General features: G+C 46.6%; 2 protein-coding genes across 5 annotated transcripts in view; both read right to left on the reverse strand.

Annotated features, from left to right (window-relative positions):
• Nucleotides 1-8,720: 8,720 nt before the first annotated feature.
• LOC130284194 (nmrA-like family domain-containing protein 1) lies at nucleotides 8,721-18,459 on the reverse strand. Its single transcript, XM_056534301.1, has 5 exons — nucleotides 18,338-18,459; nucleotides 11,896-12,134; nucleotides 11,025-11,274; nucleotides 10,739-10,929; nucleotides 8,721-8,918 (listed from the first exon to the last, which is right to left on the reverse strand). Exons 1-5 carry the CDS (start codon nucleotides 18,375-18,377, stop codon nucleotides 8,736-8,738), a joined length of 903 nt encoding a protein of 300 aa, XP_056390276.1. The 5' UTR covers nucleotides 18,378-18,459; the 3' UTR covers nucleotides 8,721-8,735.
• Nucleotides 18,460-23,074: 4,615 nt separating this feature from the next.
• Nucleotides 23,075-26,536, reverse strand: part of LOC130284193 (nmrA-like family domain-containing protein 1) — a 29,681-nt gene continuing 26,219 nt past the window's right edge. For 2 of the 4 annotated variants that reach the window (XM_056534298.1, XM_056534300.1), the window contains exons 4-5: nucleotides 26,317-26,507; nucleotides 23,075-23,275 (exon numbers count right to left, since the gene is read on the reverse strand). In XM_056534298.1, coding sequence (XP_056390273.1) covers nucleotides 23,105-23,275; nucleotides 26,317-26,507 — 362 coding nt within the window. In that variant the 3' untranslated portion in view covers nucleotides 23,075-23,104. Of the gene's footprint in view, nucleotides 23,276-26,316; nucleotides 26,526-26,536 lie in introns of all 4 variants that reach the window. The other 2 variants (XM_056534297.1, XM_056534299.1) reach the window with 1 other exon arrangement.

A 26,536-nucleotide genomic window follows, 5' to 3' on the forward strand; every position in this document is an offset into this window, starting at 1 on the left:
GGGGGCTGTGACCGGCTCCGCGGGGCAGTGTGTGGGGGCTGTGACCGGCTCCGCGGGGCAGTGTGTGGGGGCTGTGACGGGCTCCGCGGGGCAGTGTGTGGGGGCTGTGACAGGCTCCGCGGGGCAGTGTGTGGGGGCTGTGACCGGCTCCGCGGGGCAGTGTGTGGGGGCTGTGACCGGCTCCGCGGGGCAGTGTGTGGGGGCTGTGACGGGCTCCGCGGGGCAGTGTGTGGGGGCTGTGACGGGCTCCGCGGGGCAGTGTGTGGGGGCTGTGACGGGCTCCGCGGGGCAGTGTGTGGGGGCTGTGACGGGCTCCGCGGGGCAGTGTGTGGGGGCTGTGACGGGCTCCGCGGGGCAGTGTGTTGGGGCTGTGACGGGCTCCGCGGGGCAGTGTGTGGGGGCTGTGACGGGCTCCGCGGGGCAGTGTGTGGGGGCTGTGACTGGCTCCGCGGGGCAGTGTGTAGGGGCTGTGACTGGCTCCGCGGGGCAGTGTGTGGGGGCTGTGACTGGCTCCGCGGGGCAGTGTGTGGGGGCTGTGACGGGCTCCGCGGGGCAGTGTGTTGGGGCTGTGACCGGCTCCGCGGGGCAGTGTGTAGGGGCTGTGACCGGCTCCGCGGGGCAGTGTGTGGGGGCTGTGACGGGCTCCGCGGGGCAGTGTGTGGGGGCTGTGACGGGCTCCGCGGGGCAGTGTGTGGGGGCTGTGACGGGCTCCGCGGGGCAGTGTGTGGGGGCTGTGACTGGCTCCGCGGGGCAGTGTGTGGGGGCTGTGACTGGCTCCGCGGGGCAGTGTGTGGGGGCTGTGACGGGCTCCGCGGGGCAGTGTGTGGGGGCTGTGACTGGCTCCGCGGGGCAGTGTGTGGGGGCTGTGACCGGCTCCGCGGGGCAGTGTGTGGGGGCTGTGACGGGCTCCGCGGGGCAGTGTGTGGGGGCTGTGACGGGCTCCGCGGGGCAGTGTGTGGGGGCTGTGACGGGCTCCGCGGGGCAGTGTGTGGGGGCTGTGACGGGCTCCGCGGGGCAGTGTGTGGGGGCTGTGACGGGCTCCGCGGGGCAGTGTGTTGGGGCTGTGACGGGCTCCGCGGGGCAGTGTGTGGGGGCTGTGACGGGCTCCGCGGGGCAGTGTGTGGGGGCTGTGACTGGCTCCGCGGGGCAGTGTGTGGGGGCTGTGACTGGCTCCGCGGGGCAGTGTGTGGGGGCTGTGACTGGCTCCGCGGGGCAGTGTGTGGGGGCTGTGACTGGCTCCGCGGGGCAGTGTGTGGGGGCTGTGACTGGCTCCGCGGGGCAGTGTGTGGGGGCTGTGACGGGCTCCGCGGGGCAGTGTGTGGGGGCTGTGACGGGCTCCGCGGGGCAGTGTGTGGGGGCTGTGACGGGCTCCGCGGGGCAGTGTGTAGGGGCTGTGACCGGCTCCGCGGGGCAGTGTGTGGGGGCTGTGACGGGCTCCGCGGGGCAGTGTGTGGGGGCTGTGACGGGCTCCGCGGGGCAGTGTGTGGGGGCTGTGACGGGCTCCGCGGGGCAGTGTGTGGGGGCTGTGACTGGCTCCGCGGGGCAGTGTGTGGGGCTGTGACTGGCTCCGCGGGGCAGTGTGTGGGGGCTGTGACCGGCTCCGCGGGGCAGTGTGTGGGGGCTGTGACGGGCTCCGCGGGGCAGTGTGTGGGGGCTGTGACGGGCTCCGCGGGGCAGTGTGTGGGGCTGTGACCGGCTCCGCGGGGCAGTGTGTGGGGGCTGTGACTGGCTCCGCGGGGCAGTGTGTGGGGCTGTGACGGGCTCCGCGGGCAGTGTGTGGGGGCTGTGACTGGCTCCGCGGGGCAGTGTGTGGGGCTGTGAGTGGCTCCGCGGGGCAGTGTGTGGGGGCTGTGACGGGCTCCGCGGGGCAGTGTGTGGGGGCTGTGACGGGCTCCGCGGGGCAGTGTGTAGGGGCTGTGACCGGCTCCGCGGGCAGTGTGTGGGGGCTGTGACGGGCTCCGCGGGGCAGTGTGTGGGGCTGTGACGGGCTCCGCGGGGCAGTGTGTGGGGGCTGTGACGGGCTCCGCGGGGCAGTGTGTGGGGGCTGTGACTGGCTCCGCGGGGCAGTGTGTGGGGGCTGTGACTGGCTCCGCGGGGCAGTGTGTGGGGGCTGTGACAAAGCTTGTCCTGTGTGTGTGTGTGTATATGTATATATATATATATATATATATATATATATATATATATAATATGGGCCCATTCACTGCCTCCGTACAGCAGTGTTTCCCAAGCAGTGTGCATCCAGCTGTTGAAAACCACAGCTCCCAGCATCTCCAGACAGCCAGAAGCTGGGAGTTGTAGTTCTGCTCTATCTATATGAACCTGCTTGGGAAACATTGCCATACACTGAGCGATCTCGGCTTCCAGCTTAGCTCCTCCCCTACTGGTCATGTGATCAGAGACTCATACGGAGGCCTGCTGGGGTGCAGGAGAACAGATGGTTATGGCAGGACAGGCAGATAACACTATATATACTGTGCCCTGAACCCTGCCAGTCTGTGAGTTCTAACCTCGCTATAACTGTATATTAACATTGTACTGTGTATTATCCCTCTACTATGACATCACTGTGTATTATCCCTCTACTATGACATCACTGTGTATTATCCCTCTACTATGACGTCACTGTGTGTATTATCCCTGTACTGTGACATCACTGTGTATATTATCCCTGTACTGTGACATCACTGTGTGTATTATCCCTGTTCTGTGACATCACTGTGTGTATTATCCCTGTACTGTGACATCACTGTGTGTATTATCCCTGTACTGTGACATCACTGTGTGTATTATCCCTGTACTGTGACATCACTGTGCATTATCCCTGTACTGTGACATCACTGTGTATTATCCCTGTACTGTGACATCACTGTGTGTATTATCTCTGTACTGTGACATCACTGTGTGTATTATCCCTGTACTGTGACATCACTGTGTATTATCCCTCTACTATGACATCACTGTGTATTATCCCTCTACTATGACATCACTGTGTATTATCCCTCTACTATGACATCACTGTGTGTATTATCCCTGTACTGTGACATCACTGTGTATATTATCCCTGTACTGTGACATCACTGTGTGTATTATCCCTGTTCTGTGACATCACTGTGTGTATTATCCCTGTACTGTGACATCACTGTGTGTATTATCTCTGTACTGTGACATCACTGTGTGTATTATCCCTGTACTGTGACATCACTGTGTGTATTATCCCTGTACTGTGACATCACTGTGTGTATTATCCCTGTACTGTGACATCACTGTGTGTATTATCCCTGTACTGTGACATCACTGTGTATTATCCCTGTACTGTGACATCACTGTGTATTATCCCTGTACTGTGACATCACTGTGTGTATTATCTCTGTACTGTGACATCACTGTGTGTATTATCCCTGTACTGTGACATCACTGTGTGTATTATCCCTGTACTGTGACGTCACTGTGTGTATTATCCCTGTACTGTGACGTCACTGTGTGTATTATCCCTGTACTGTGACATCACTGTGTCTTATCCCTGTACTGTGACATTACTGGGCATTGTTATATTTTATATGTAGGGGGCACAGGGCAGGAGGCATTATTACTATATATGAGGGGCACACAGTGTTTTGCATTTCAGCGGCAGGGTGTATCATACAAAGTTTACTGTATAGTAAGGTTATATTCAGAGGCACAGTGTGTATTAGTATCATATTCAGAGAGTACAGTGTGTGGTAGTGTTAGATACAGAGGATACAATGTGTGGCAGTATTACACTCAGAGGGTATAGTGTGTGGCATTGTTATATTCAGAGGGTACAGTGTGTGGTAGTTTTATATTCAAAGGGTACAATGTGCAGTAGTATCATATTCCGAGAACGCAGTGTGCAGTAGTATCATATTCCGAGAACGCAGTGTGCAGTAGTATCATATTCCGAGAACGCAGTGTGCAGTAGTATCATATTCCGAGAACGCAGTGTGCAGTAGTATCATATTCCGAGAACGCAGTGTGCAGTAGTATCATATTCCGAGAATGCAGTGTGCAGTAGTATCATATTCAGAGAGAGTGTAGTGTGCAGTAGTATTCTATTCAGAGTACAGTGTGTGCCAGGTTTATATTCAGAGAGCACAGTGTGTAGTAGCATTATATATTTTGAGGGTACAGTGTGGGATAGTATTCTATTCAGAGGATAAAGTGTGTGGCAGGTTTATATTCAGAGAGCGCAGTGTATAGGAGTATTATATTCATAGGATACAGTGCCTGGCAGCTTTATATTAATTATCATTTTCATATAGAGGATCAAACTCCGCTGACAAAGTACGGAACCATCTGGGTGTCAAGTTCTGTAGAGAGAAGATTTAGCTGGACCCTGTGGTATGTACCATCTGAATTAGATAATGAAAGACTATAGAGAAGACGTCACCTGTAATCACTGATATCATTGTGTATTCTCCTCACTATAGAGAAGACGTCACCTGTATTCACTGATATCATTGTGTATTCTCCTCACTATAGAGAAGACGTTACCTGTAATCACTGATATCATTGTGTATTCTCCTCACTATAGAGAAGACGTCACCTGTATTCACTGATATCATTGTGTATTCTCCTCACTATAGAGAAGACGTTACCTGTAATCACTGATATCATTGTGTATTCTCCTCACTATAGAGAAGACATCACCTGTATTCACTGATATCATTGTGTATTCTCCTCACTATAGAGAAGACGTTACCTGTAATCACTGATATCATTGTGTATTCTCCTCACTATAGAGAAGACGTCACCTGTATTCACTGATATCATTGTGTATTCTCCTCACTATAGAGAAGACGTTACCTGTAATCACTGATATCATTGTGTATTCTCCTCACTATAGAGAAGACATCACCTGTAGTCACTGATATCATTGTGTATTCTCCTCTCTATAGAGAAGACGTCACCTGTAGTCACTGATATCATTGTGTATTCTCCTCACTATAGAGAAGACATCACCTGTATTCACTGATATCATTGTACATTCTCCTCACTATAGAGAAGACATCACCTGTAGTCACTGATATCATTGTGTATTCTCCTCACTATAGAGAAGACATCACCTGTAGTCACTGATATCATTGTGTATTCTCCTCACTATAGAGAAGATGTTACCTGTAATCACCTATATCATTGTGTATTCTCCTCACTATAGAGAAGACATCACCTGTAGTCACTGATATCATTGTGTATTCTCCTCACTATAGAGAAGACGTCACCTGTAGTCACTGATATCATTGTGTATTCTTCTCACTATAGAGAGGATGTCACCTGTAATCACCTATATCATTGTGTATTCTCCTCAATATAGAGAAGACGTCACCTGTATTCACTGATATCATTGTGTATTCTCCTCACTATAGAGAGGATGTCACCTGTAATCACTGATATCATTGTGTATTCTCCTCACTATAGAGAAGACGTTACCTGTAATGACCTATATCATTGTGTATTCTCCTCACTATAGAGAAGACGTTACCTGTAATCACTGATATCATTGTGTATTCTCCTCACTATAGAGAAGACATCACCTGTAGTCACTGATATCATTGTGTATTCTCCTCACTATAGAGAAGACATCACCTGTATTCACTGATATCATTGTGTATTCTCCTCACTATAGAGAAGACATCACCTGTAGTCACTGATATCATTGTGTATTCTCCTCACTATAGAGAAGATGTTACCTGTAATCACTGATATCATTGTGTATTCTCCTCACTATTGAGAAGACGTCACCTGTAGTCACTGATATCATTGTGTATTCTTCTCACTATAGAGAGGATGTCACCTGTAATCACCTATATCATTGTGTATTCTCCTCAATATAGAGAAGACGTCACCTGTATTCACTGATATCATTGTGTATTCTCCTCACTATAGAGAGGATGTCACCTGTAATCACTGATATCATTGTGTATTCTCCTCACTATAGAGAAGACGTTACCTGTAATCACCTATATCATTGTGTATTCTCCTCACTATAGAGAAGACGTTACCTGTAATCACTGATATCATTGTGTATTCTCCTCACTATAGAGAAGACATCACCTGTAGTCACTGATATCATTGTGTATTCTCCTCACTATAGAGAAGACATCACCTGTATTCACTGATATCATTGTGTATTCTCCTCACTATAGAGAAGACATCACCTGTAGTCACTGATATCATTGTGTATTCTCCTCACTATAGAGAAGATGTTACCTGTAATCACTGATATCATTGTGTATTCTCCTCACTATAGAGAAGACGTTACCTGTAATCACCTATATCATTGTGTATTCTCCTCACTATAGAGAAGACGTTACCTGTAATCACTGATATCATTGTGTATTCTCCTCACTATAGAGAAGACATCACCTGTAGTCACTGATATCATTGTGTATTCTCCTCACTATAGAGAAGACATCACCTGTATTCACTGATATCATTGTGTATTCTCCTCACTATAGAGAAGACATCACCTGTAGTCACTGATATCATTGTGTATTCTCCTCACTATAGAGAAGATGTTACCTGTAATCACCTATATCATTGTGTATTCTCCTCACTATAGAGAAGACATCACCTGTAGTCACTGATATCAATGTGTATTCTCCTCACTATAGAGAAGTCACATGTAGTCACTGATATTGTGTATTCTCCTCACTATAGAGAAGACATCACCTGTATTCACTGATATCATTGTGTATTCTCCTCACTATAGAGAAGAAGTCACCTGTAGTCACTGATATTGTGTATTCTCCTCACTATAGAGAAGACGTCACCTGTATTCACTGATATCATTGTGTATTCTCCTCACTATAGAGAAGACATCACCTGTAGTCACTGATATCATTGTGTATTCTTCTCACTATAGAGAAGACGTTACCTGTAATCACCTATATCATTGTGTATTCTCCTTAATATAGAGAAGACGTCACCTGTATTCACTGATATCATTGTGTATTCTCCTCACTATAGAGAGGATGTCACCTGTAATCACTGATATCATTGTGTATTCTCCTCACTATAGAGAAGACGTTAACTGTAATCACCTATATCATTGTGTATTCTCCTCACTATAGAGAAGACATCACCTGTAGTCACTGATATCATTGTGCATTCTCCTCTCTATAGAGAAGACGTCACCTGTAGTCACTGATATCATTGTGTATCCTCCTCACTATAGAGAAGACATCACCTGTATTCACTGATATCATTGTGTATTCTCCTCACTATAGAGAAGACATCACCTGTATTCACTGATATCATTGTGTATTCTCCTCACTTTAGGGAAGACGTCACCTATAATGTATGTCCCATCAGAGTTGTAGTCACTTGATCTGTTCTGCAGTGATAATGGGTGAAACAACAACTCCCAGCATACCCTTTCCACTGCTTAGGCCATACAGGGAGCTGTAGTTTTAGACAGTAAAAACATCTTTAGCACTTTCCCATTACGTGGCAATTGGTATATTTGAATATTATACTGGAAAAAAATGTCCGCAGCGCGCTACACCTCTGGCTTCCTTCAAAACAGGCCAGAATGTAGCTTCGCTTGTGCCGGCAAAAATCCCTGCACCGGCCCTGCTCATATCCCGTCCTCAGGTGGGGCTGAGCTGTGAAGAGGAGGTTGTAGGCCGAAAATAGAACGGGATGTCGATACCCACATTTTTTAAATTTATTTTTTAGAAATTGTTGAATAGTAAATTGACATACCAGGCTTTCTTTTGCAGAAGACCTCATGTGACTTCTTGCCAAGCATTGGATGGAGTGGTGTAAAGCAGAATCCACACAGAATCCCTATAGTAGAATAGGTAGGCCTTTAAAGGGGTACTCCGGTGGAAAACTTTAATTTTTTTATTTTTATTTTTTTTAAATCAACTGGTGCCAGAAAGTTAAACAGATGTGTAAATCACTTCTATTAAAAACATTTTTAATCCTTCCAGTACTTATCAGCTGCTGAATACTACAGAGGAAATTATTTTCTTTTTGGAACACAGAGTTCTCTGCTGACATCACGAACACAGTGCTCTCTGCTGACACCTCTGTCCATTTTAGGAACTGTCCAGAGCAGCATATGTATTCTATGGGGATTTTCTCCTACTCTGGACAGTTCCTAAAATGGATAGAGGTGTCAGTAGAGAGCACTGTGGTCATGATGTCAGCAGAGAGCTCTGTGTTCCAAAAATAAAATACATTTCTCTGTAGTATTCAGTAGCTAATAAGTACTTGAAGGATTAAGTTTTTTTTAATAGAAGTAATTTACAAATCTGTTTAACTTTCTGGCACCAGTTGATTAAAAAAAAAAAAAAAAAAAAAAAAAAAAGGTTTTCCACCGGAGTACCCCTGAGGGGTGGTCATGGGTCCTGCACGAGGTATTACTTTTGCCCAAAGCAGTGGTCTCAAACTGTGGCCCTCCAGATGTTGCAAAACTTCAACTCCCAGCATGCCCGGACAGCCGTTGGCTGTCCGGGCATGCTGGGAGTTGAAGTTTTGCAACATCTGGAGGGCCACAGTTTGAGACCACTGACCTAGTGTGTTTGGAAGCTCTGATATTCTTGAACTGTAGATATGGACGGCATAATAGACAATTGTCATGTGCCCGTGTCATGTGACTTCAGCCCATGAGAGGTAATAAAAAGATGCACATGTATTTTCTAAAAGTTTTATTTAAAAAAAAAAAAAAAAAAGATAAAAAAATCCCCCGATCCTGATCCCCCATTTTACAAATCTTTGTTGAAGGCCTCCTTGTTGTCCTCCAACCACTGCTTGAACTTCTTGGTGTGTGGGTTCAGCTTGTGGGTGAGGGCCACGTCCCGGTCCGGGACCATCTGGTAAAACTTGAACATGTTGGCCATTTCCTCTGCCCCCGGGAAGGGCAGCTTCTCGTACACCTCCGGGGGGATCTGTCAGACAGGGGCAGAATGATACTGAACATCTCCTCATACTGTCACCACTAGGGGGTGCTCTGCATACAGCTCTATACGGGTCACTAAGGGGGAGATTTATCAATATCTGAGGAAAAGTTGCCCAGTTGCCCATAGCAACCAATCAGATCGCTGCTTTCATTTTTAACAAGGCCCCTGCAAAACGAAACAAGCGATCTGATTGGTTGCTATGGGCAACTGGGCAACTTTTCCTCAGATATTGATAAATCCCCCCCCCCCCTGTTGATTACACATGTTAGGGTTAGGTTCCGTTGTTGCTGCTTGTAAACGGATTACAAACGGTTGTAAAATAATCACATTGATGTCAATGGGATTTTTTTTCTTTACAATCCTTCCACATCCGTTTGCACCCGTCTGCGCTCATTTCCGTTTTTTTTTTTTTTTTTTTTTTTTACGGGAATTTTTTTTTTGTCTTGTCCACAGTGCTCTCTGCTGACACCTCTGTCTGTGTCCGGAACTGTCCAGAGCAGCATAGGTTTGCAATGGGGATTTTCTCCTGCTCTGGACAGTTCCTGATACGGGCATCGGGTGTCAGCAGAGAGCACTGTGGACAAGACAAAAAAGATATTCAAAAAGAAAAGAATTTCCTCTGTAGCATACAGCTGCTAATAAGTACTGGCCGTGTAAAGATTTTTTAATAGAAGTCATGTACAAGTCTGTTTAACTTTCTGGCACCAGTCGATTTAAAAAAAAAATTGTTTCTGTCCTCCCCTTGTTGACAGCTCATTGCCTAGGTTACGGACCACCACATACATAAATATATATATAGAAAACACACACACAAGCAGATCAACCACCTCCTCTAGAAAGGAGTGGTGGTCCGTAACCTAAGCAATGAGCTGGCATAATTAACACTTTATGTGACAGCTCAGGTGTTTGCCTCTGATATGTTAATACATGTTAGGTGTATGTTGTACGGCCCTGTGTGAATGAGCCCTTTTTGTTCCAGGATCTTTGTTGGGTGATGGGGTTGTGGTCTTTAGTTTTATCAGAATCCAGTATATTGGACGACAGTGAAGTCGATTTGTTCCTCAGCTGGAGGGGTCTACTAGGGAAGATGTGGGTCAAGAAGGTGCCTAAAGTTGTTGGGGGGGGCATATTGGGACACACCATCACAACGCTAGAGGGAGGAGACGTGGGAGTGGACACAGGGTTGTGTTTCTGTCACCAATGTGGAGTGTATGGTTTCTGAGGAACTTGTGTGTGTGGGAGGCGAGAGGAGTGGCTGGAGTGGGTGACCACTGATGGACACCAATGGGAGAACTGAAACCAAGTTTACGGTACCAATTCTTAAAGGGGTACTCCACTGGTCCAGCATCCAGAACATTATGTTCCAAACGCTGGGTATGGGCTGTGGGGGTCAGTGGCATCACGGCCACACACCCTCAATGCAAGTCTATGGGAGGGGGCGTGGCACCGCCACGCCCCCTCCCATAGACTTGCATTGAGGGGGTGTGGCATGATGTTACAACGGGTGTGGCCGTACGTCACGACCCCGCAGCCAGCACCCAGCGTTTGGAATAAAATGTTTTGGATGCTGGGCCAGTGGAGTGCCCCTTTAAAAAAAAGAAAAGGGTTTCTGACTATGTTTGTTTTGTCTCCATTCAAAGGAGAACACTTGGATCCTAACCTTCCATCTTCCGTCTTCTCAGCACCCACCACCCTATATGCCAAATAATGTAGTGATCTTCATTTATAGTACTTATCCTTCAAGGTTCACATGTGATGGTTTATAATCCTTATCGCCCCATTCCTGGCCGGAGGGGTGATGTCCTCACCTTGGGGTCTGTGATGGTCTTGCCGGAAACCTTGGACATGATCTCAGCGTATTGTGCTACCGTCAGCTTCTCTGCGCTGAGTCCAATGTCCTTTCCTATATAATCCTTTGGACTCTTCAGGATACTGAGAACTGCTGGACCCAGATCGGACACAGAGAACCCATCCATGGGGACATCACACATGGGAATCACTGGAAGATAAAATAAAGGATAACCAATATGAATGCTGATCTCTGACGAGTTACGGCCAATCAAGAACCCAGGGGTTGGATCCATGAAGTCTCACCCAGCTCGTAGCTCTTCCCATCCTTCGCTTTCTGTGGTTTGCCATTGGTTAGAAAGTTCTCAAAGTAGAAGGAGAGTCTGACGCTGGTCATGGGGCAGGATTTATCTCTGAAATATTCCTCCACTTCTCCTTTACCATCAAAATGAAGAACATCCAGCTTCCCCTTGGTCAGCTTGTTGACATTCTCCAGTCCGCTGTAGACCACGTGCTGCAGGCCCAGGCGTTTACACAAATCCACAATATCTTTTCCCTGGAAAGCAATAAATCCTACAGTAAACTAAAGCCATAGATCAGTGACCCCCACCCTGTAGATTATATATGGAAGTGACCCCCAACCTGTAGATTATATATGGCAGTGATCCCCACCCTGTGGATTATATATGGCAGTGACCCCCAACCTGTAGATTATATATGGCAGTGATCCCCACCCTGTGGATTATATATGGCAGTGACCCCCAACCTGTAGATTATATATTACTATTATATATTAATTATTATATAATCCACAGGTTGGGATCACTTCCATATGTAATCAACAGGGTGGGGGTCACTGCCATATATCATCCACAGGGTGGGGATCACTGCCATATATAATCTACAGGTTGGGGGTCATTTCCATATATAATCCACAGGTTGGGAGTCACTGCCATATATAATCCACAGGTTGGGAGTCACTGCCATATATAATCCACAGGTTGGGGGTCACTGGCCCAATTAACAGAAGGGAAGTCATGAAAGATGAGGGTTCACTGTTCTGCCCCCACTACAGAGATTGACCCATGATGTTCTTCACAAACCAGTTGACCCATCTTAGATGACGTTAGACAGAAACCCCCTCCTCCATATGTGATGCATCGGCTGCAGATCTTACCTGTTGCACCTCCTTGTCCTTACTGAAGTGATCCCAGAAGCTGGTGACCACAAATGCCCCATAAGCTCCACTCAGTGCGGCCTCCAGGCTTTTCTTATTGTCCAGATCTGCAGACACGACCTCCGCTCCGGCCTCCTTCAGCTTCAATGCTGCTGGTTTGGTGATGTCTCGGGTGACAGCCCTGACCGCGAAGGTGCCATCCTTTAAGAGGGCGCTGGCAACTGAACCACCTTGAGCCCCTGAAATGAAGAAAATAAATATCTGAATATACTTGAAGGATTTGCGATGTATACGGCATATACACGTAGGATCACCAATGATGAATCTTTACATTGAGTTTTATTTAGAATAGGGAGGTATATGGCCAAAAGAAGTTTCTGCCAGGCTCCTACACTACAACCATGATGGTCTATGGACGCAGACCCCCAACCCACCTTAGTTATCCCAAACATAGTTGACTAGAAACTGGTCACAGGGTTGAGTTGCCACCTGGCCGGTATTTAACCGGTACAGCCAGTATTTTGGCCATCCTGATGGTATTTTTATATTAAAAATACCGGCAATGCAATGGCCAGTATTTTTCCAACTTTGGTGTCCCAGTACCGTATTGCATACTGTACCTTGTGTGGTGGTCCCCGAAAGTCAGAGTTACTACATTCAGGCAGGGTCCCTCGGGTGGGACAGCCCCTAGTCGCCTCTTTTGTAATGTTTATGTGTACATATTTAATAATGGGTATATTTAATATAATGCATATTAGTATACTTACCTTGGTAGCGTCACAGGACCTTCGGTCATGTGACTATGTTAATTCCTCTATGGTATGTTAGAGGACCTTTGGAGGTCCTTGGTAGAGATGAGCGAACTAACAGTAAATTCGATTCGTCACAAACTTCTCGGCTCGGCAGTTGATGACCTATCCTGCATAAATTAGTTCAGCTTTCAGGTGCTCCGGTGGGCTGGAAAAGGTGGATACAGTCCTAGGAGACTCTTTCCTAGGACTGTATCCACCTTTTCCAGCCCACTGGAGCTCCTGAAAGCTGAACTAATTTATGCAGGATAAGTCATCAACTGCCGAGCCGAGAAGTTTGTGACGAATCGAATTTACTGTAAGTTCGCTCATCCCTAGTCCTTGGGTCACATGATTACCCATAACCCTTTTGTAAAGATGATTGACAGTTGTATGGACCAATCAGCTTAAGTCCAGCCCCTGCCCATATAAGGGAGCTGTAGCCAATTATCGCTCTCTTGGGTTGCTGCTCTCGTGGATGCCGGACTATCAAGATGGATCTGCGCAACTTTCAAAGACAAGCTAGGCCAGAAAACCTGCCGGCCTCAGCCTAAACTAAACCGTGAGTTCTAAACTAAATCCCTGCTAAAGCTAGCGTGACTGCTGGACCTCAACTAAATCCAGCGGAACAGCGCATATCAGTCTACGAACTCTAAATTGCTTAAGGTCCCAACCACTGTCAATCTCTAAGAGACTTTGCCTATATAGAGACTGTTCCGGTTATGAAGCTTGCATAAAATCTTCAGTAAAAGTTCCGACTGTTTTCAGCAAACTCTCCGGTTGTGGACATTCAATTATTCTCTACCTCCCTATCGCTCTTGGGAAGGGTGGCGGTAGCACAAGCATTGCAGAGGAGCCCTCACCCTGGCGTCACAAATAGAAAGGGTAAATCAGATACCCTTTAATTACTGCACAGCTACACCCCATATACCCTACACCCCCAGGCTATCACACAGCCAATCCTCCAACTCACGGAATGTTTCACCAAATACTATACCAGTGTTTCCCAACCAGAGCGCCTCCAGCTGTTGCAAAACTACAAACTCCCAGCATGCCCAGACAGCCTTTGGCTGTCCGGGCATGCTGGGAGTTGTAGTTTTGCATCAGCTGAAGGCACCCCTGGTTGAAAAACACTGACCTATACTATATACTACTATATAGTCCAACATGCTGGGAGTTGTAGTTTATCAACAGCTGGAGGCACCCCTGGTTGGGAAACACTGACCTATACTATATACAGTGCTCAAAAACATAAAGGGAACACTAAGATAACACATCCTAGATCTGAATGAACTAATCGTATGAAATCCTTTCGTCTTTACATAGTTGAATTCGCTGACAACAAAATCAGAAAAATTATCAATGGAAATCATTAACCCCTGGAGGTCTGGATATGGAGTCACACTCAAAATCATAGAGGAAAACCCCACTACAGGCTGATCCAACTTTATGTAATGTCCTTAATACAAGTCCCAATGAGGCTCAGTAGTGTGTGTGGCCTCCACGTGCCCGTATGACCTCCCTACAACACCTGGGCATGCTCCTGATGAGGTGGAGGATGGTCTCCTGAGGGATGTCCTCCCAGACCTGGACTAAAGCATCCGCCAACTCCTGGACAGTCTGTGGTGGATGGAGCGAGACGTCCCAGATGTGCTCAATCGGATTCAGGGGAACGGGCGGCCAGTCCATAGCATCAATGCCTTCCTCTTGTAGGAACTGCTGACACACTCCAGCCACATGAGGTCTAGCATTGTCTTGTATTAGGAGGAACCCAGGGCCAACAGCACCAGCATATGGTCTCACAAGGGGTCTGAGGATCTCATCTCGGTACCTAATGGCAGTCAGGCTACCTCTGGCAAGCATATGCTGGAGGATGTTGCAGGCAGCAGAACGTTCTCCACGGCATCCCCAGACTCTGTCACGCAGAGGAATGGGGGAAAAGATGTCTGATCGCGGGGGTCCCACTGCTGGGGACCCCTGCGATCTTGGCTGCAGCATCCCAGACATCCAGTGCACAGAGTGAACTTCCCTCCGTGCCGGATGACTGGCTATGCAGGGCTGAGGCTTGTGAAGTCACGGTCACACCCCGCTCGTGACGTCACGACCATGCCCCCTCAATGCAAGTCTATGTGAGGGGGCGTGACACTGCACCAGACACTCTAAACAAACAGCGGGACCCCCACGATCAGACATTTTATCCCCTATCCTTTGGACAGCTGTGTTTAAGAGGGGGAGTTTGTGGTGGCCCAGTACGGGAGTTGTTACCCCGTACCCTTTCTGCCCTGTCAGGCAGCCTCCTGTAGTGTCCCCTGGGCCTCCCCTGCACTTGTTTTATTGTCATTATGTGTTATCCCTATGTTACATATGTAAAGGTGTTAAAGGACTTTAAGAATGTTGTCATGTGATTGTTACCTAGGAGATATCAGTGACCAGGTGACTCAAGGGTGACCTATAGGACCCCTGCTAGCCTCCCCTATAAAAGCCCTGGGTGGTTCCTCTGCTCTCTCTCTTGTTTCCTGCTGAGGTCCAGTCAAGTTGAGCCTAAGTGAGTGTCCAGAGTCATAGGAGGCCTCAAGTCCAGTCTGCAGCCACAAGCTACAAAATCTAAGCCACCGTCTTGTCAGTCATCAGTCACAAGGCAGTCAAGTCACAGTGGCCTGCACTAAAATTGTTTACATCTTCTACAAGTCCCAGCAAGTCCTTAAAGGGGTACTACCGTGCTGACAACTTATCCTCTATCTAAAGGATAGGGGATAAGTTTCCTGATCGCGCGGGGTTCCGCCGCTGGGGACCCCCGCGATCTCGCACGCAGCACCCCGCTCTCATCAGGCCCCGGAGCGAACATCCGCTCCTGGTATGATGACGGGGCCGGTGATCGTAATGTCACAGCTCCGCCCCCGTGTGACGTCACGCTCCTACCCTCAATGCAGGTCTATGCCATAGTTTTACATTGAGGGGCGGAGCGTGACATCACTATACTCCGGCCCTGTGATCGGCAGTCATCAGACCCGGAGCGAACATCTCTCCGGGGCCTGATGAGAGCGGGGTGCTGCGTGCGAGATCACGGGGGTCAGCATGGGGATAAGTTGTCAGCATGGTAGTACCCCTTTAAGGTCTCTGAGTCACTGGTCACCTCTGTGGCCCTGGCTGAACTGTATAGACTTTTCTACCTGTCTATCCTCAGTAAAGCTACTGTTGTCCGTAACTTGGCGTCAGAGTCATTATTTCCCCTGTGCCTAGCCCAGGATTCAGCGGTATACCTTCGGGTGGTATTGAGGATAAACCACGCCCTGGCGTCACAAATACAAGGGGTAATTGCCCTCTACCCCTAGGGTAATTCCATCTGCCCTGCATCACACACCCTATACCACAATGTCAAGGGGTGGAGTACCCATTTAAGGCCAGATCCGGAGGTCCGGGTTACCCTGTGGTAGCCATTGTGCCATCCCCTGCCTACCCTAAATGCTTTCCTCCGCGTGGTTCGCCATTCTGCTTTGGAGGTCTTCCACACACCCAACTGAGAGAACAGATAGTCTGAAGGATGCATTAAAGGGGTTATCCAGGGAGAAACTTTTTAATACAAGAACAACTCAACTTCAGCAGCTCATAAGTACTGAAAGGATTAAGATTTTTTAATAGAAGTAATTTACAAATTTGTTTAACTTTCTGGGGTCAGTTGATATAAAATTTTTTTTTTTTTCCTGGAATACCCCTTTAATATAAAGGCCTTTACTGCAAACATTGCATCAGGTCCCAGGGGCTCCAGTGACCTCTATTGATACCCCAACAATATAAGGGTGCAGTCACACCAGGTTTTTGCAATACAGTTCCTGTATCAGGTTTTTTGATTAAAAAACGGATTCCACCAAACCGGACTAAACCGTATCAAAACGTGTGTACAAAAATAAACCTGTGTACGGTTAGAAAAATGTATTCGGTTTGAAAAATGATGTCTGGTTGCATCCCTTTTTTTTTTTTTTTAAAGAAAACAACTGTATACGTATTTAACTTTTCACTCCATTATGAATGAAGTTTCACTTGTTTGATTAAACTTCTAAAAAAAAAAAAACTTTCGGCGTGCACTGCGCATGCGCAAAGTAAAAAAAACGTATGGTGCAAACTGGATGGAACCGTACGCACATACAGTTAAACTGGAAAAGGAATTCTGTAAACCGGCACTGATATACCTGCGTAAAGTATCCGTATAATTGTGGGGAAACGATATGTTAAAGGGGTGTTCCAGGAAAAAACTTTTTTTTATATATATATCAACTGGCTCCAGAAAGTTAATCAGATTTGTAAATTACTTCTATTAAAAAATCTTAATCCTTTCAGTACTTATGAGCGTCTGAAGTTATGGTTGTTCTTTTCTGTCTAAGTCCTCTCTGATGACACCTGTCTCGGGAAACGCCCAGTTTAGAAGAGGTTTGCTATGGGGATTTGCTTCTAAACTGGGTGTTTCCCGAGACACGTGTCATTAGAGAGCACTTAGACAGAAAAGAACAACCTTAACTTCAGAAGCTCATAAGTACTGAAAGGATTAAGATTGTTTAATAGAAGTAATTTACAAATCTGTTTAACTTTTTGGAGCCAGTTGATATATATAAAAAAGTTTTTTCCTGGATAACCCCTTTAATACTTATACTGGAGAGGATATATCAGGGACCGGAAGTATCTAAATATCAATTGCAACAAGAAGAGAGATTGCGGAGCACTCACGCGATGACTGTATCCCAGGCTGGTAGGTAGACATCAAAGAATTTCTTCACTTAGCGGGGAGGCGGTGGATGGTCCTCAGACGCCGGCCACGGACCGTATCACGCCCTTTGGCGCTTCGTCAGGCCGTGACATGCGCCAAAGGGCGTGATACGGTCCGCAATCTTTCTTCTTGTTGCAATTCGTACGCACATACAGTTCTCTACGATTCCCATTGACTCCCATGTTAAAAGAACCATATTCGGTTTCAATATGGTTTTTCACCTGGACCAAATACCGTGGTAGGCTACGGTTTTGGGGTCCGGAAAAAAGACTGGACAAAACCGCGCAAGACGCAAAAAGTACACAACAGGATGCATGGTTTGGCATTCGGTTTTCAATACCGTTCAGTACGGTTTTCAAATTGAAAACGTATACGGGAACTGTATTGCAAAAACGTAGTGTGAACCCAACCTGAGGGTAATTGGGTGAGCGTTATTGATCCGTGGTCCTGCAAGATTTTACAACTGACCAAGGCTGCATCTGCAAGTGACTTGTCTGTGCTCGCATTGCCGGCAGACTCCCTAACCCTAAAACCGTTGTCCCCCTAACCCCTCCTCCCCAAAAACTACAAAAACTATAAATCCACTGGCTTCTTGTAACCTTTGAATACGCAAAGTCTGATAAGTAAGGAAGACTCTGCATTCCTGGACAGACATGCAGCTCGAGGCTCCAGAACCCTAATCGATTCCCCCCCCCCCCCGAATGTTACCTGCTATAATAACCTTGATGTCTTCTGATATTTGATACCAGGATCCAGATGTGACTACATCCTCTTTAACCCCCATAGCTATATCCGTAGCATGGCACCCTGTCTGTACAAGTCCTGTAGTTTGCACAGGAGCCCGGGGCCCCCGGCAGGATAGCAACCCCTGCAGCAGTATATAAGGGACACTCACCTGTGGCCCCGAACACTGTGACGATTTTCTTTGCAGCCATGATTGTCCGTGCAGCTCTGCAAGAGTCAGGAACTGTGTGTAAACAGCGATGACTGAGGCCCCTTTATACTGCTGCCTTACCCCAGTGACTCAGCACAGTGAACAGGGGGGCAGGTTGGGCGAGGAGCGCAGGAAGAAAAGATTTGTTTGGAGTAGGTTCTGGGCGCGTCTCTAGTTCATTAAGGGGATGCAAAGTCATACCGAACAGGTAGATCAACTTATTTTGGAAAAGACATCTGGCCAAGTGAGTCCTGGTGTCTAAATGTACAAAACGTACACCGTCCTCTAGTTTGGTCACAATGTGGTAAAGGGAAAAAAATTCAGGCGTTATAGATTTTTCTGCATATATAAATATCAATATAAATAAATAGTATATATAAATAGTTTAAAATACAGTGGTCCCTCAACATACAATGGTAATTCGTTCCAAACGAGCCATTGTTTGTCGAATCCATCGTATGTTGAGGGATTCGTGCAATGTAAAGTATAGGAAGCTGTACTCACCTGTCCCCGCCGCTCGAGATGGTGATCCCGGGCCTCCGCTGTCTTCTCCGGTCCTCCGCTGTCTTCTCCGGTCCTCTGCTTTCTTCTCCGGTTCTCCGCTGTCTTCTCCGGTCCTCTGCTTTCTTCTCCGGTTCTCCGCTGTCTTCTCCGGTCCTCCGCTTTCTTCTCCGGTTCTCTGCTGTCTTCTCCGGTCCTCTGCTGTATTCTCCGGTCCACTGCTGTCTTCTCTGGTCCTCTGCTGTCTTCTCCGGTCCTCTTCTGTCTTCTCCGGTCCTCCGCTGTCTTCTCCGGTCCTCCGCTGTCTTCTCCGGTCCTCCGCTTTCTTCTCCGGTTCTCCGCTGTCTTCTCCGGTTCTCCGCTGTCTTCTCCAGTCCTCCGCTGTCTTCTCCGGTCCTCCGCTGTCTTCTCCGGTTCTCCGCTGTCTTCTCCGGTCCTCCGCTTTCTTCTCCGGTTCTCCGCTGTCTTCTCCGGTTCTCCACTGTCTTCTCCAGTCCTCCGCTGTCTTCTCCGGTTCTCCGCTGTCTTCTCCGGTCCTCTGCTTTCTTCTCCGGTCCTCTGCTTTCTTCTCCGGTCCTCTTCTGTCTTCTCCGGTCCTCTGCTGTCTTCTCCGGTCCTCTCCTGGTCTTCTCCGGTCCTCCGCTGTCTTCTCCGGTCCTCCGCTGTCTTCTCCGGTCCTCTTCTGTCTTCTCCGGTCCTCTTCTGTCTTCTCTGGTCCTCTTCTGTCTTCCGCAAGGCCTTACTGGGCCTGCGTAGCGACGTCATTACGCTGCTGCGTACGCCATTAATATTGGATGACGTGCGCAGCAGCGTATTGACGTCATCGGAGAGGGCCGAGAAGACACCGGAAGACCAGCGCTGGACCCGGAGGGCACCCCGGAGCATCGTGGAGGGGTAAGTAATGCTTACCGCACCACACGGGAAACATTAAGCTGCTATCCGGCAGCAGCTTAAGCATTTTGCGCTGCCGGATAGCACTTAATGCGATGGCCCCGACATAAAAAAGCATCGTATGTCGATTTGATCATATGTCGGGGCCATCGTAGGTTGGGGGGTCACTGTATGCTGTATAATTAAATAAAAATAAAAAATAAAATATAACTCCCGAACATACCCCAGGGCCCTTGTGGTTGTTTAATAACGTAAATGCGTAAATAAGGAATGCACTGTATAAAAACATACTGTATTTAAACGCATAATACAGTGGTCCCTCAACATACGATGGTAATCCGTTCCAAATGGACCATCGTTTGTTGAAACCATCGTATGTTGAGGGATCCGTGCAATGTAAAGTATAGGACAGTGGTCTACAACCTGCGGACCTCCAGATGTTGCAAAACTACAACACCCAGCATGCCCGGACAGCCGTTGGCTGTCCGGGCATGCTGGGTGTTGTAGTTTCGCAACATCTGGAGGTCCGCAGGTTGTAGACCACTGTTAGACGAAGTTGTACTCACGTGTCCTCGCCGCTCCGGACGTCACCGCTCGTCACTGCTGCCCTGGATGTCGCCTTCCATCGTTGTTGCCGCGTCCCCGACGCTCCGGCAAGGCCTCTGCTTCCCCGGCATCCGCGCTCTCCGTCGCCGCCATCACGTCGCTACGCACGGCACTCCTATTGGATGACGGGACGGCGTGCGCGGCGACGTGATGACGACGATGGAGAGCGCCTACGATGCAGAGGATCCCGGCCGTCACTCTCCTTCGTCATCATCACGTCGTCCAATAGGAGCGGCGTGCGCAGCGATGTGATGACGGCGATGAAGAGCAACAATCCAGGGCAGCGGTGACTGTCCGAAATGGCGGGGACACCCCGGACACGTGATGGCGGCAATCCAGGACAGCGGTGACACGCGAGTATAACTTTCTATATTACTATTGCACGGATCCCTCAACATACGATAAATTCAAGTAACGATGGTTCATTTGGAACGAATTACCATCGTGTGTTGAGGGATCACTGTATATAGTATTTTATAGATACAAATGTGGAAGGAAATGATGGTGCGGTTCAATATATCCAAATTGTGTATAAACGTATTTAATGTTCTGTTTATGCTGCGGCCATGTAGCCTATGGAGATAAATGATCTGCGCGTCACTCACCCGTCCGATCAACATCAAATTCAATTCATAATACAGAGTATCAAGATTATTTTCATTCATAACTATTTTGGAAGGGGGAACTTTGCACCTAGACATGTTATCCCCCATCCAAAGGATAGACCCAGCACCCCAGTAATCCACTGCACAGAGCGAACTCCACTCCATGCCGGATTACGAGCGACCACAGCCGTCAGGCCCCCTCCAATAGACATTAATGGAGGGGAAGGGCTGACAACCACGGACACCAAAAGCCTAGCACAGCCGGGGTACTGAATATAAATATTCAGATTGCAGGCGGTTCAAGCGGCCGGACTTCCCCCCCTAAGATCAGACATCTAATCCCCTATCCTTTGGACGGAGCGGAGTACCCCTTTAACGACCAATTTTACCGAAGTACCTGAAGTACTCGCTACCACGATGGGGACCAGATTTGCACCCAGTTTTACAAATGTATTTATGGCCCATTGGGAATAATTCACCTTAAAGGAAAACTGTCAGATATTTTCTTCCGCACTATCCACAGGTACTGGTGGATAGTGCGGGAGACGCTGATTAAAACGAGCTCTACCTTATCCGGATCGGCCCGGCCGTTCACCCGCAATTGTAGTTTTATTCTATGTGTATATCTGTCTGTAACTGGCACGGGCGGGGCTTCTGCAGGTTAACTGGCACTGATGTCAGCGCCGCTTATGAATATTCATCCACCCTCCCTCCAGCTCTCCCTCTCTTTACCGCTCCTAACTGGAGGGAGGGGGGATGAATATTCATAAGCGGCGCTGACGTCAGTGCCAGTTAACCTGCAGAAGCCCCGCCCGTGCCAGTTTCAGCAAGATATAAACATAGAATAAAACTACAATTGCGGGCGAACGGCCTGGTGGATCCAGGCAAGGTAGGGCTCGTTTTAATCAGCAACTCCCGCACTATCCACCAGTACCTGTGGATAGTGCGGGAGAAAATATCTGACAGTTTTCCTTTAACACCGTCCCTGGAGGCGAGCCTGCTCCTCTAAAAGTGGTATATGGACGATATTATAATCATCTGGAGCGGTTCAAGTGAAACACTGGAAACATTTACACAACAAACTGTGTATAAACTTATTTATTGTAATTCTGGCTGGTTGGCAGCCTTCAGCATGATGTGTCCCGCTTCTTACTTCAGCCAAGCCGCACGTTTGGCTCCTCCTTCCTGCTGCATGATCCGGATTGTCGACCATGCCTCTGACTGCTGATCAAGCATCCTCCACCTGGCTGCATCTGAGCTCCTCAGCTCTGCTGTTCTAAAGCTCCAGCTCTGCTACATCTGACTCTGTTGCTGCACTAACTCCATTTATAACGTATGCTCGCCCCACCGGCCTGTATTCTCAATGGCTTGGCACCATGCCTTGTCTGGCCAGCTGGCGCTTACTGGGACCAGTCTTGTGGTAGCAACCTGCTGTCTCCCCTGCAGCAGAAGTCCAGTGAAACCCAGGGGAATACTTAGATTCCTCTGCCAAAAGCCCATAGCCAAGCCAGTAAGTGGCACAGCAGGTCCACACCCATTAGTGTGTTACATTTATTGTTCCTTTAATGGTGCATTGATGTAGCCTGTGGAGAAGAATGGTAGGTGCTATGCTCCGCTCACCCGTCTGATGATAACGCAGATCTCTGAGAAGAAGGTCATGCAACGTTCACTTGTCTTGAGCGTGCCGTTTCTGGTCTGCCCTCTGGATGGAGGTGGGTATGTAGGATCAATGCCAAATTAGATGATAGTGATAGTAAATGGGCAGTAGTATAGGAAACAGTCTGTATATTATAGGTAGTAGGTGGTGTTAGTAGCTAGACATGTTTCAAAGCCGTCTAGGCTTCTTATTCAGTAGCAATATATGTAGTTTGTAGGTCTGGGTCTCTTTTATAGAGACAGAATCATTGGTGATTGGACCGGACTGAACGTTGGAATGAGCAAAAAAAGGTGGACTGGATTTTATTCTAGTATCTAACACAGTGTCTCCCAACCAGGACTCCTCTAGCTGCTGCAAAACTACAACTCCCAATCCTAAACCTTCAAATCTATAAAGGGTTAGAATCACAATGAACTCAACCAGTAAACCAGGCAGGGTGTGAAGACTTTATTATTGGCGGCCATGACATTAAATCTTTAAGGCCTCCTTGTTCTCCTTCATCCACTGCTGGAAATTCCTGATTTTGGGGTTCAGTTTGTGGGTGAGCTCCACGTCCCGGTCGGGTCTCATCATGTAGAATCGGAACATGTTGGCCATGTTGTGTGCCCCTCCCTGCTCCTCATAGGTGTCTGGAAGAATCTAGAGGGTGAGATAAAAGCGAAAGATAAGTCAACTGGATGGAAGTGATGGGGCCTAATGGAGGCTGCTGGGGGTTGTACGGCTGCGGCCTTCACTAGTGCTGGTGGCAAATTACTGGGAACTACTACAGACATTTATATATAACTGGGCTCTACTACATAAACGGGTATATAACTGGGCTCTACTACATAAACTGGTATATAACTGGGCTCTACTACATAAACTGGTATATAACTGGGCTCTACTACATAAACTGGTATATAACTGGGCACTATTACATATTCTGGTATATTACTGAGCACTACTACATATACAGGTATATAACTGTGCACTACTACATATACTGGTATATAACTGGGCACTACTACATAAATGGGTATATAACTGTGTACTACTACATAAACTGGTATATTACTGGGCACTACTACATATACGGGTATATAACTGGGCACTATTACATATTCTGGTATATTACTGAGCACTACTACATAAACTGGTATATAACTGGGCACTACTATATATACTGGTATATAACTGTGCACTACTACATATACTGGTATATAACTGTGCACTACTACATATACTGGTATATAACTGGGCACTATTACATATTCTGGTATATTACTGAGCACTACTACATATACTGGTATATAACTGGGCACTACTATATATACTGGTATATTACTGGGCACTACTATATATACTGGTATATAACTGGGCACTACTATATATACTGGTATATAACTGGGCACTACTATATATACTGGTATATTACTGGGCACTACTACATATACTGGTATATTACTGGGCACTACTACATATACTGGTATATTACTGGGCACTACTACATATACTGGTATATTACTGAGCACTACTACATATACTGGTATATTACTGGGCACTACTACATATACTGGTATATAACTGGGCACTATTACATATTCTGGTATATTACTGAGCACTACTACATATACTGGTATATAACTGTGCACTACTACATAAACTGGTACAGTATACAACTGGGCACTATTACATAAACTGGTATATAACTGGGCACTACTACATACACTGGTACAGTATATAACTGGGCACTATTACATATACTGGTATATTACTGAGCGATACTACATGAACTGGTATATAACTGTGCACTATTACATGAACTAGTATATTACTGGGCACTACTACATAAACGGGTATATAACTGTGCACTACTACATAAACGGGTATATAACTGGGCACTACTACATAAACGGGTATATAACTGGGCACTACTACATAAACTGGTACAGTATATAACTGGGCACTACTACATATTCTGGTATATAACTGGGCACTACTACATGAACTGGTATATTACTGGGCACTACTACATATACTGGTATATTACTGGGCACTACTACATATACTGGTATATAACTGGGCACTACTACATATACTGGTATATAACTGGGCACTACTATATATACTGGTATATAACTGGGCACTACTACATATACTGGTATATAACTGGGCTCTACTACATAAACTGGTATATAACTGGGCACTACTACATGTACTGTTATATTACTCTGCACTACTACATAAACTGGTATATAACTGGGCACTACTACATATACTGGTATATTACTGGGTACTACTTCATATACTGGTATATAACTGGGCACTACTACATTCACTGGTATATTACTGGACACTACTACATATACTGGTATATAACTGGGCACTACTACATGTACTGTTATATTACTCTGCACTACTACATAAACTGGTATATAACTGGGCACTAATACATATACTGGTATATAACTGGGCACTACTACATGTACTGTTATATTACTCTGCACTACTACATTCACTGGTATATTACTGGACACTACTACATATACTGGTATATAACTGGGCACTACTACATGTACTGTTATATTACTCTGCACTACTACATAAACTGGTATATAACTGGGCACTACTACATATACTGGTATATAACTGGGCACTACTACATGTACTGTTATATTACTCTGCACTACTACATAAACTGGTATATAACTGGGCACTACTACATATACTGGTATATAACTGGGCACTACTACATGTACTGTTATATTACTCTGCACTACTACATATACTGGTATATAACTGGGCACTACTACATATACTGGTATATAACTGGGCACTACTACATGTACTGTTATATTACTCTGCACTACTACATAAACTGGTATATAACTGGGCACTACTACATATACTGGTATATAACTGGGCACTACTACATGTACTGTTATATTACTCTGCACTACTACATATACTGGTATATAACTGGGCACTACTACATATACTGGTATATAACTGGGCACTACTACATATACTGGTATATAACTGTGCACTACTACATATACTGGTATATTACTGGGTACTACTTCATATACTGGTATATTACTGGGCACAACTACATATACTGGTATATTACTGGGTACTATTACATATACTGGTATATTACTGGGTACTACTTCATATACTGGTATATTACTGGGCACTACTGCATATACTGGTATATAACTGGGCACTACTACATATACTGGTATATAACTGGGCACTACTACATATACTGGTATATAACTGTGCACTACTTCATATACTGGTATATTACTGGGCACTACTACATTCACTGGTATATTACTGGGTACTACTACATATACTGGTATATAACTGTGCACTACTACATGTACTGTTATATTACTCTGCACTACTACATAAACTGGTATATAACTGGGCACTACTACATAAACTGGTATATAACTGGGCACTACTATATACTGGTATATAACTGTGCACTACTACATAAACTGGTATATAACGGGGCACTACTACATATACTGGTATATTACTGAGCACTTCTACATATACTGGTATATTACTGGGCACTTCTACATATACAGTACTGGTATATTACTGTGCACTACTACATATACTGTACTGGTATATTACTCCTACTAGAATATAACAGTCTCTTAATGTACAGTAGACTGTCTTGTGGGCACCTTGGCATCCCTGATGTCCTCCTTGGTGACCGTGGACATTATCTTGGCGTATTCCTCCACCGTTAATTTCCCTGCACTCAGCCCGATGTTTCTTCCTTTGTAACATTCTGGAGATTTTAGGATGGAGACAACGACAGGACCCAAATCTGCTACCGATATCCCATCCAGGGGTACATCACCCATCGGGAGGCCTGGAAGAGCACATAATACTTCTAGGACT

Source organism: Hyla sarda, chromosome 8, assembly GCF_029499605.1.
Source record: "Hyla sarda isolate aHylSar1 chromosome 8, aHylSar1.hap1, whole genome shotgun sequence".
NCBI lineage: Eukaryota > Metazoa > Chordata > Amphibia > Anura > Hylidae > Hyla > Hyla sarda.

What these genes read in the sequence shown, in the direction of transcription:
- LOC130284194 (XM_056534301.1), bottom strand. Translation starts at nt 18,377, where the DNA reads ATGGCTGCAAAGAAAATCGTCACAGTGTTCGGGGCCACAG. An exon ending in CACAGTGTTCGGGGCCACAG is followed by an intron (nt 12,135 to 18,337) that starts GTGAGTGTCCCT and finishes TCTTCATTTCAG; the next exon opens with GGGCTCAAGGTGGTTCAGTT. An exon ending in AGACCATCACAGACCCCAAG is followed by an intron (nt 8,919 to 10,738) that starts GTGAGGACATCA and finishes CCTGTCTGACAG; the next exon opens with ATCCCCCCGGAGGTGTACGA.